We start from the raw sequence: 11,357 nt of genomic DNA on the forward strand, positions 1-11,357 counted from the left end.
CCTGGAAATAAGAGGCCCTCCTCTATACTGTTAACTTCGGAAACAAATAAATATTTTAACTTGCAGGAATACAGTAAAAAAACAAAGTTAAACGTTTTTGTTTTTTTTCTATCATCTTTTATGACATTTTTTCACCACAGTTAGATTTCCTACCTCAGTAGTATTCATCTTTCAAACAGCCACTGAAAACAGAAATTTATTTCAGTCCAACTGGAGGCAATCGGGAAATTGGGATATTCTGGTTTTTTTTGTCTGGGGGAAGCTAAAATCAACCAAAACTGAAATTTCTGTAGAACTGCTTTGACATAATTATCCTTCTCTATAGCTACAGTTAACAAACAATGGTTTATTGCAAATGTAACTCTCAATAAAGTTTAATCAACAGATGCCCTGACAGCAAATTCTCCCACCTGAGCTGTGGAGGCATGCAGCTACTCCAGACCTGCTTTGGAACTGTTGTAAGTTAATATTTAGTTTCTTATTCAAAACCAAGCCATTCATATCTCCTGTAGTAATGTAATGCTCTTTATGTCATAGGTTCACCTTCCAGCATTTGAGTTTCAAGAACAGCTGAAAAACTCAGTTGAAGGAACAGCCATGTCTGCAATGCAACAGAGGCTCAAGGATTGCATAGGCTAGAGTTTCCTAACACTGCAACATGAGCACTTTTGATGCCAAAACCTAAACCATGTGAGTGATGCATGCTTAGAGGATTAGTGTAACACCTATCCAGCTTGCATCAGGAAAAAGGAGAATCTATGTTTAGAACGTATTATACTGTGCAATAAAAAAAAACAACAACAAAATACTGGATTCATAATATGTTTAGCTCGAGACACTTTATTTACACATGTAATTTTAGACATAAAAAATGAAGTAGTCATCAGTTTTAGATGCACAAACTGTGAATATTAAAAAGACAGGACACACGAGTCATTTCTGTGAGATATCGCATTCATGAAAAAAGGGTTATCTGCACATGAAAAAAAAACATTTTAGTCTGAGATCCTCAGTTCACAGTGAAAGTATGCAGCTGAAAGTCTTTGTAAACCTAAAATAACAGTAATCCTCCTATGAGAGATAGTTCAGGAAATCATTTTGGACAAACCTCTTTAAAAGCTCTCAGAACCGTTAAAAGTGATCTAAGGAAAAGAGTGCCCAGATGCCGAATTCTTTGCACTCTTTGACCCCACAAACAATCTGTTTTCCTCATTCGTCGTTCGGTTATTTTAAGGATACAAACACAGAAACAAATTGCAGAAGTTATATGAAAAAAGGTATTAAACTTGAAAGAGAAATATACAATATATACAAAGAGCATGATCAAGCACCAGACCTTAATTTTACATAGACCATTTATGGGAGGATTAAAGTTTTAAAGTAAATATTTCTGTATGTTTTTTTTTTTCTAAGCACTCTTAATAATAATAATTGAACTGTATTGATCTCACATTGGAGAAATTTACCTCAGGCTGGGGAGCAGTGGGGTTAAAGGTCTTGCTCAGGGACCCAGAGCGCAGGCTGTGGGGATTGAACCAGGTATTTGCAACCATCTCAGAGCACAAGCGCACTGCTCTAACCACTAGGCCAACACTCCCCTGTTCCAAGATATCATACTATAGTGGCCAAGAGGAAGAAGCTAATACGGTATGCAGGTTAGGGTTACAGTAAGGGGTAAGTGGGGTATATTTAGAGGTAAGGCTGAAATCTAAAAACACAGGGATAGGTCTGGTTACTTCAGGGCAAATCCCTCATCATACAACATACAGTAGCCCTTTGTGAGGTAAGCAGAAAGCTACAATGAAGCCCATAAACTAAAAAGGCCCAACTTTAGTTTTTTTAAGGTCATATGTTAATCTTTTTAAGACTTAAGTTGTAAAGGACAGTCAAGCTAAATGTATGATGTATGGCATGTTTGTGGTCCCTTTAGTGTTGAACTCTAGACCCCAACAAATAAAGTCTAGAAAGTTGTATAGCGCTGGGTCCATCACACAGAGTATAGCACCTGCAATTGAATAAGCCCTCATAAAGTCCCAGTAACAGAGTCTTTATGTAGAGTAGATGTTGTAGGGGTTGTAGCCCAGGAGGAACTCGCCAACTCCAACACAGTAAACAACCTGGGCAATACCAAAGAGAGGGGCAATTACCAACGCCCGGCAACTGGCTCCTTTAAGGAAAGCCCCTGGACCCTCTTTTCTCAGGATCTTTCTGCAATTGGAGAAAAATGTCAGAATTTGAAGTGAACTCATCCCATTTCAGACGATACACCTAACTAATCAAGAAATAAATACCTAATGCAATCCACCACTCCACTGTAGGTCTCCTCATTGGGTCCTTTCTTGAGCGATTGCAACCTTGTCTTCACCACTAAGGAACATAAGCAAAAAAGTATTTTGTTGCAGGGATAGCTAGTTTTAGAAACATCTCGAAATTTCCGTAAGTACCCCCATGACTTGATGCTTTACTTAAATTTTCAACCATTTCTGCGTGAAACTTACCATCACAAGGGCTGACTGCTACAGCAGCTATAGATCCAGCCAGGCATCCAGACGTAAAGGACCAATAGAAAGGCACAGATGGATCTTCTGATGAATGCTTACCAAGCTGCTGCAGATGGGCAAAAAGAGGAAAGTACACAACAGAGAATGGGATGTCCCTACAAAAAAGCAAACAAAAAAGAAAAAGGCGTTGTTATTCTAAGTAACAAAAGTAATGATATATTAAAAATGAAAAATAAAATAAATTATATATAGAAAATGTCTAGAAAAATTCAACTCACCTCATCAGTGTGGCTCCAAGGCCCCTGTACAACCCTGCGACTCCTTTGGTCCTCAGCAGTTCTCTAGTTATTTCTATAGCAGACATACGCCTTACTAGAGGTGTAGGGGCGGTGTTGTAGGAACGACTGAGAACAGTGTTGGTCCCCCCCATCTTTAATGGTGTTACAACACCGGGCATCACTCTCTGCTGGGCCACTGGAAAAACAGCAAGCATAGCATCTTTAAACATAGGAAACATTTCGAAGAAGTGAGTCATAACTGATTGCATTGCTTTGCTTTTTTTATGTACTTATTTATTTTTTTACCTATCCTGCCTGCATCTTGCAGCTGAATCTTCAGCATCTCCATTGGAGTAGTGATGATGACTTGGCACATTCCTGCACAACATCCTGCCAGCATCTCTTTGAAAACCGTGAGCTTTCCACTAAGGATATTAACATGTTTAGTAATATCCAATAAATAAATATTGATTAACAAAAACAAATATCAGAAGGATTTTGTTTTAATCTACTTACACATCACTGCTGAGTTGGTGGCGAAAAAAGTCATTAGCAGCTAGTTTTATGGCCTTCTCTGGGGTTACTAATGTAAGATTTACTGCAGCACCTGCAGAGTGATTACAGAACAAAATGCAGTTTTACAATCCTAACCATTTTTGATAACAGTTAATATAATCCGAACAGAAGGAAACAAGATTTTTAAAAGGGCCTAGTCATATTATATCACATTTTTAAATGGCATACATCAGTAGCTCATTCTCTTTGAACACAAAGTTTTGCTGAAAGTTCTTATGGCACTGAGTTTTTATCTTTGTGTTTCGTGCTTTATTTTTGCTAAATTTGTTATTAAACAAATCCCTTCATGTATATTAACAATAACAACGCAGAATGACTGGAAGTAGGATACTGTGACTTTCCGCATGGGTAAACAAGGGAGTAATGGGGTTAATCCATAGCACCTTCCAACAAATGTTATGAAAATAATTTAAAAAATGAAAGATTCAGTGTGGAAAAGAGCAAAGAAAAACTTCCAAGAAGGATAAGAGTACTAACAGTACTAACACTGTTGTCCACTGAAGCTTAAGCTGTGTAGGTATTAAGCAGTTGCTGCGGAGTTGATGGATGCATGAGTAAAGAGCAAACATCCTTTGTAATACTGATACTAGTGAGAGAAATGCTATTCTTAGTCTCTACAGTCTAAGTATAAATTAAAGATAGACTAACTGATTTCTTGAAATCAAGACAGGGAAGGCTGTTTCCTGTCCCCTTTAACAATGCACTTACAATGGAAACATAATTTTAATGCATTCAATTTGCATTAATTAAAAAGGCTTCGGCTCAGGACTTTATTTATTTAAAACAATTTTTGCATTACTGTTGTGACCCTATTTGCATTTGGTAGGAAAGGGAATGTTCTTTTTCCATGATGTTCAGGTAGGAGGATTCACTAGAACTTAGAATTGCTATAGATTTGCTAATTCAATTCATATTAGTTGGTCTTTGACGACCTTGAGCTAACACTTTACTTTGAGGCAATACAGGATGGTCAGGATCTATTGAGAGGCGGCTTCAAACCTGGTGCCACATCTGTTTTAAAGGTATAGAGGATGATCTTTTATTTCCAGGTGAATCTTCTAAATAGATGGTCCTCCTAATTGTCAATCATTCTGCAGGTATGTTTGCATAAGGCTGCCCTACGTGTTCATCCCGTTAGCTATGTTTATCTGCGGATGCACACTTTCAGGCGTATATCTGTGGTCAGCTACAGTTTCAGACAATTGAAGCTCACCTTTCTCACTGCGGTTCTTTGAAAATGGCCGAGGGTCATAGGAGAAAAAGTGTCTACGAAGTGTATGAGAAGAAAAGAAAGCCCTCAGAAGAGGCAGATATATCCCGGAATGTTATGCACGGAGAGCTTTCCTCGCAAAGCATTATGAAATTTGCTGTCAGAGCAGTCCGCTGTTGCCATAGGCTGTCGCTGCTCAACAGCGGCGACTAATAACAAAGATGGTGCAGGTATCGCGCAGTGGACCAACGAAGAAGTGATTATTTGTCCGAACAGTAAGTTGACTGAGTTCACTATATAGTCCCCGCTCTATATAGTGATTGAGGGATTTAGGGGTTACGGCAGACGTTCAAACACATTAAGATTGTATGAGCTATGGGAACAGCAACCTTTAAACAGAGGAGAAATGGGTTTGTGCATGCTCTTGCACGCACATTTTTATTTTAAATTGGAGAGGAAGGGTCTTTTAAAAAATGTGAGAAAATCCTCCAAAATACCTTTAAGTCAACCTACAGATGGAATTCTATTTAGGATAAAAAAAAAAGAGAATGAAAACACTAGCAGGATGGATGCTTGGTGTATATAACCTTACATTATCATGATCGAATGTTTTTTTTTGTGTTTTTGTGAGTAAGCATATAATGTTATTATGCCCCTTTAAAGTGTCTGTTGAGACGAGAAAGGCTAGTTTAAGCTACAAGCCAGTAAACTAGTTAATAAAATGATGTGCATTTCAAACAGACTTATAATTGCAATATGTCTCAATCAAGGTATTGTAGAACGTACCTCTGTACATGCCAAAGTACCCTTCTGATTTAACGGTTTTAACAAGGCAATCCATCCTAAAATGAAACAAAAACTGATTAGTGAATGATGGCTGATATTATCAAATCAACACAACATAAGGACTTTACCATCTTTATTTGAGCAGTTTTTTTTTTTCTTACATGTTCTTGTACAGTTGCTGCCCACTGCGCTGGTTCTGCAGGCGGGTCTTGGCCAGGTCTATTGGGAACACACAGGTGACTCCAACTATGCCTGCAATCCCTCCATTGATTAGTTTGGCAGGTAAGCTGTACAAAGAGAAGTCAAAGCTGATGTTTACAGTAATGTGGCTTGGTGATAGTTGATTATTACAGGAGGATAAGGTTCAACATACTAATTAAGCTAAATAAAAAACTGAAGTATTGATTTAAAAAAAGTAAGTCATACGAAGTATTTTCTTTACAGTGCTGTAGTGTTGTCTATGGATAGTGTGTCATGCTTTATTTTAACTGTGCTTCTGAGAATCCGGTCATCTAAAAATAACTTGTTGACAAGGGTAATCATACATCCTACACATTGGTATTAAAAATCTAATGCCTCTCAAACTCAGGACTTTATATTCATATTTATTCATCTTAAATATTTAGTCCAGAAAATATTGTATCCGCATACAGCCAACATATCATGCTGGTAAAGTTCATACCTAATCTGTTGCTGCTGGGCCATGGTTCTTGGTTGTTTGTGCGTGCAAATGTTGGTCAGAGATAGAAAGCAGGCCACGGAAGGAGAGCAGGCTGAGAGTCCCTGAGAGACACAGAGCAAGGCAAGAGTTGAAAGATGTTCAGGATTATATATAGGGAAGGGAAACCCAGCCCAGCTGGATTTAGGATAAATCACATCTAGCTCCACCTACATCCCCTACAGCCAGAAAACTGAGCCAGAGTTAGCTGTAACCTCAGCAAAATCCCCTTTGGAGGATAGACCTTTCAGCCATGTAAGAACTAACTTTATTTACAACCGGTTACTACTGTAGCTCATCTGTTCCAGCATAAAACAAACTTACATAAGAACAAATGGAATACTCCTTACAGTTAAAACCAACTTTAACATATGCTGTTTTGATCACACTAGATCAGAGAAAACATTTTGTCTTTGATGTCAGATAGTATTAAGATTATCTTCATTTATTTTAGCTAACAATAATAAGAAAACTTTTTCCATAGTTTGTTTAGATTCAGAAGTTGACATTATATTTTTTTATACCTTTGAATAATTTTAAAACACTTAAAAGATAAAGATTCAGTTTTATAAGCTTTTCAGATTTTAAATGAGAAAACATTACTGATTGGAAGCCTACCACTGGATGTTTTTTTTTTTTTTAAGTCAACACTTTAAGCAATCTTCTTCCTTCTTCCTCAGGGACCCAGGGAGGCAGTCTGTTGGGTATGAGAAGGCTGAACATATCAGGTTCAAACCCTACTGACTGCCTGTTGGCCCCTGAGCAAGACATTGAGCCTTTGAGTGCTCCCTGGACGCTGCAGGTTGCATTCTGCTCCCAAACTGGTCGGTTAATGCAGAATGCAACTGTTGTACATTGCAAATTTAATTGTACATAAATGTTATTTGTCACTGCAATCAAAATAAAGTTATAAATTAGGCTAACTATCCTTGATTATTATTCTTTGTAGTGTGACATAATAAAAAAATACTATTTGTAATATATGTGAACAAATTATGAGCCGCAGTTATGCTTCCGGTTTCCAGATGCCTGAGGATGCCCCCATTTATTTGTTTAAACAATACACAAGGATGGCAACTAAGGAAGCATCCTTCACACTGTTCTGGAAGAAGATGGGGTATGCGCTTCAGGGATAAACATATCTTGGTACTAAAATATCTTTATTAACCTCAGAACTGAAGGGAAAGGCCAACGGTGAATGTGATGGTTGAAGCTTGGAATAGAGATTAACCACAGTTGCATTAGTCCAGTGCTAAGTCTTATACCGACATAGAAAAAAAGACCACAAAAAAGGAAGAAAACATACTCCAAATACAGTTTGAAAATGCACTCATAGACAAAGACTTTAGCTTTTGGAAACATTTGGTAGAATGTGTGGATGGCAGTTCTTAGGCCTGTTACCTTGCTGGAACATCCTGAGTACAAATCCAAGCCAAAGATTGTTTCTGCATGGAGTACGTATGTTCTTCCCATGTAATCACATGCTCTTTGTTAGTACTATGACTACATCCTACAGTCCGAAACACAACTATTGCCTGAGTTAGTTTCTCTTAGATATGTTTGCACTTAATTATTTTTTTTTTACAAATATATTCCATATGTCTTGAACTTGCACTGTACATGTTAATATATGCTCTCTGTTTAGCAATATTATCAAATATAACTTTTCTAAACTAGTGCAGCCACCATTACCAGTACTACATACCTAACCTTAACCCACTTGACACCTACGTAAGTCCTAAACCTAACCCTTGGCAAAATAGCTTGTGAGGACCAAAAATGTCATCACTGCAAAGGTTAAAAACTGAAACCTTGTCCTTTCAGTCTAAAACAGTAAAAGAATATTAAACAATGACGCTGCTCGAAGCTCTCCTAAAAAGTCTGGGCTGCTGGACAGCAGCCAGTCTCTGCCTCAAGATGAGTTTAACTATCTTTCTGTCTTGTTTATGAATAGTGCTGGGAAGACGTTGGAAAATGGTTGCCAGATTTGTCAGATCCACTGATCTGCTGGTGGAAATAGACCTGAGCTGCAAAGCGTAACTCTCAGTTTTTTATCTCATTTTTATCAGTTTTTTATCAACAAAGTAAAACCACGAGCATGACCATTGATGAAGTATTATTCAGAGATGTTAATACATGCTCAAAACAGAGTTTTATTACTGTTTCACTTTCAAACTACAGAAAACATTACATGCGATGTTAAAATACAGAAACATTAGCACAAACACTACTCATCAATCTATAAATCCACTTAGCATGTTGCTGCCTGGCTTTGTTAGCATGTTGTCAGGTTTCCCAAGGGTTTCGACTTCTCTTTCTCATCACCACCAAGTTTTAAGGAGCACTGATCGTATGAATACGGTCTGGGTTGTACACAGTGGTGCATGCGTGTGTCACAGCGTCTGCAGCTGCAGCAGCGGGCCGAGGGATAATGAAGCTGTGAGCCGACATCCTTAGGACAACCAGGTATGAAGACAGGACGGTACACCAGAGAGAGAGGCACACAGCTCCGCTGAATCATGAAAGCCCTTCCAAAGTGGCCCTTAAGATTGGTATCCTGGAACACAGGAAGAAGGACTGTGATGGATAGAGCCATTTTTAATTAGAACTTCAAAAAACCTTACAAAATTCCCTAGTATCTCAAAGATTTATTGGACTGTGTAACATCACACAGTCCAATAAATATTGATGAACCCAACAGAGTAGATGTTGATTAACCCAACATCTGCTCTTTCCTGCAGAATGGCAGGAAAGAGCAGATATTGGGTTCATCCTGGACAGGTTGCCAATCCATTAAAGGGCAAAACAGAGACGTAAAGCAAACACTCACACACACTCTAAGTGCCATTTTAGAGTAATCAAATAAACCAACAGTCATGCATTATTTTACTCTCAGAGGGAGAACATTAAAAACGCCATGCAGAAAGATTTCATGACCTCCCTGCAACATGCAAAAATGTTACAATTGTGTCACAACAGTGCAGCCCCTGTTTATCTAATACTAAAAAAATGCACTTTTGCAATAACACAATAGAAATAATGATAAAACAACATTAGTCTGTCTGTTAGGGGCTGAGGCAGTTCTTACTCTTGTGTAACAGTAGCCACTGCAGATGGTTGTGTTGATTGCCACACACTGGGAACAGTTTTTCTTCTCAATCCATATGGTGTGATTCTTCAGCATACAGGTGCGCACCTCTCCAACCATGAGTGCAAAAAGTAGAGTGCATTTCAGAACGAACAGAAGCATGCTAAATAAAGAGAGATACAGAAATGTGTAAGAAAGAGGAAACAAAAACATTTGTAAAATACAAAGCATTAACACAGAATAAAAATATTTACAAACCTTGATATTTAATTTTGGTGAAATGTGTTATATTTGTGTCTAGATATGCCAGAGGACATGCAGTGGGGCAAGTGATTTCCTCTTGATCTGCAATCTCTATCTTTTTGAAAGGAATATTGTAGTCTGAACTGTTTTCCTCCCTTTTACTTAGTATTCTAAGTCAAACTCTTCTCTGCCTCTCTTCTCTGTGAATGATTTGAAACCACAGTGGCTATCTAGCCTCTTTTATGGAAACCTTAATCCACCTCAGTTGTCCTACTGAACTCCAGTCCACAATATCCTCCCAAACATCATGGCAGCTGCAGGTGAGTTCATGCACACATGAATGTTCGTCTTCAGACATCACAATATGTAGTACACAGAGATTGGGAGGTGACATACTAATCTAAATTAATGTCCCAGCAGGTTCAGGGGATCAGAAAACTAGTACATATGTCACTCAAAACTGATCAGTAAAAATTATAACAGGTTTGAGGAAACTGCACAAATCTAGATTTTAATGATTTTTTTTTTCTGTTATAAATAAATACTTATAAACTATTCAGCAATAGTTTCAAAAAAATTACACTGATTTAAGTTTGATTTTGTGACTAAGAAAACAAAAAAAAATGCTTTTTGTGTGTTTTTAATAACTCATCACAGTGGAATACTTTAAAGAAGAAGCAATAAGGCTTTCAGAGAAATAAAAATATATTTTTCTTCTTTTTTTATCTAGAAGTAAGTCACAAGTTTAAGTATAAAATATTTTCCTGAGAATAAAACAACTTTGCGTTTAATGTGACTAGAGCAGACTACTCACATGATTAAGTCCCACCTGAGAAAAAAGCTGTAGCCTCTTTATCTAAGCTCTTAATACTCCCATAATTCCCATCTGTTCCTGAGAAGAAGCACAATGCCTTTAAACTTTCTCAATTATCATGTTTACTTACCATATTAGGGAAAAATGTAGCTATTATTTAAATAGTGAATAAACCCTTAACCCCTCATTTTAGGTGGATAAAAATAATGTTATATACTAAATGACAAATAGTAATGTTTTGATAAAATACTAGTTTTGTTGAGTCTATTAGGACACCAGTAAAGTTTAAAAAAGCTGGTGTGGTACATGGCGATGCGGGAAAAATCTTGATTATCTATAGTTTAAATAGGAAAATTCGCAAAAACTACAGAAAATATAAAATCAGCATTCAGAAAAAGAAATGATCATGTTAAAGAACTCCAAATGTGTTCAGAAAATCTTAAAGTTTAAGACATCTTACAAATTAGCTTGAACTGATCAAATTAGTTTAATCAATATATAATTTTATCTTTTTTTTCTATTTGTTCTGACCTTACTTTCTGGTCGTCTGTTTTTGCTCTACATTTCCAATGATGGATCAGAGTTACGTAACAAAGCTATCAGATAATTACAGTAAACTGGGTCACAAACAGCACAGCAATTATCTTGCCTGACACACATCTGAGGGTCATTTGGGTGACATCAGGTTTACAAAGCAACAAAACACATGTCTAAAAGTTGTTATTAGGCAGCAATAGAGTGGCAGGTTATATTTTCATACTGGAAAATAAGAAAACGTGAATAACAGATTTTCTGTCCTTGGTTTTGTATCATTATTGTCATTAAAAAAAGCTAATTGGAAAGCAACTTTTACTAAAGAAAATAAAGAAAAAAATAGGTGTAAGTAGTCTCCATATGCATCTTATACATTTTCATATTAACAAATGAGTTTAAAGAGGTTATGTGTACCTGCAAAATCGAGTTCCTCCAAACCAAAACAAAAAAGACCCATTTAAATAGCTCAACAAATTTTATTTTACAAGTGGTAAAAACACTTTTAATGAGGATATAAAATTATTTAATCCTCAATATGACAACCAATCTTCGAAGCCTACTTAGCAGATCACCTTTTGGTATGTGATACAAGTACAGACACCAGATGAT

The 11,357-nt window shown here is 37.0% G+C and overlaps 1 protein-coding gene across 1 annotated transcript; it reads right to left on the reverse strand.

The window, feature by feature from the left end:
* Positions 1–1,834: 1,834 nt before the first annotated feature.
* Positions 1,835–6,192, reverse strand: LOC119784296 (mitochondrial glutamate carrier 1-like). The gene is made up of 9 exons (XM_038286271.1): positions 6,034–6,192; positions 5,513–5,638; positions 5,352–5,407; positions 3,296–3,386; positions 3,086–3,204; positions 2,780–2,975; positions 2,499–2,656; positions 2,292–2,367; positions 1,835–2,208 (listed from the first exon to the last, which is right to left on the reverse strand). The coding sequence occupies exons 1-9, from the start codon at positions 6,054–6,056 to the stop codon at positions 2,049–2,051; spliced, it is 1,005 nt and encodes a 334-aa protein (XP_038142199.1). The 5' UTR covers positions 6,057–6,192; the 3' UTR covers positions 1,835–2,048.
* Between the last annotated feature and the right edge of the window lie 5,165 nt (positions 6,193–11,357).

The sequence above is a fragment of the Cyprinodon tularosa genome, unplaced genomic scaffold, assembly GCF_016077235.1.
Source record: "Cyprinodon tularosa strain WSP-4 unplaced genomic scaffold, ASM1607723v1 ctg223, whole genome shotgun sequence".
NCBI lineage: Eukaryota > Metazoa > Chordata > Actinopteri > Cyprinodontiformes > Cyprinodontidae > Cyprinodon > Cyprinodon tularosa.

What these genes read in the sequence shown, in the direction of transcription:
- LOC119784296 (XM_038286271.1), bottom strand. Translation starts at nt 6,056, where the DNA reads ATGGCCCAGCAGCAACAGATTAG. An exon ending in GCCCAGCAGCAACAGATTAG is followed by an intron (nt 5,639 to 6,033) that starts GTATGAACTTTA and finishes CTCTTTGTACAG; the next exon opens with CTTACCTGCCAAACTAATCA. An exon ending in CTTGGAGCCACACTGATGAG is followed by an intron (nt 2,657 to 2,779) that starts GTGAGTTGAATT and finishes GCTTTTTTGTAG; the next exon opens with GGACATCCCATTCTCTGTTG.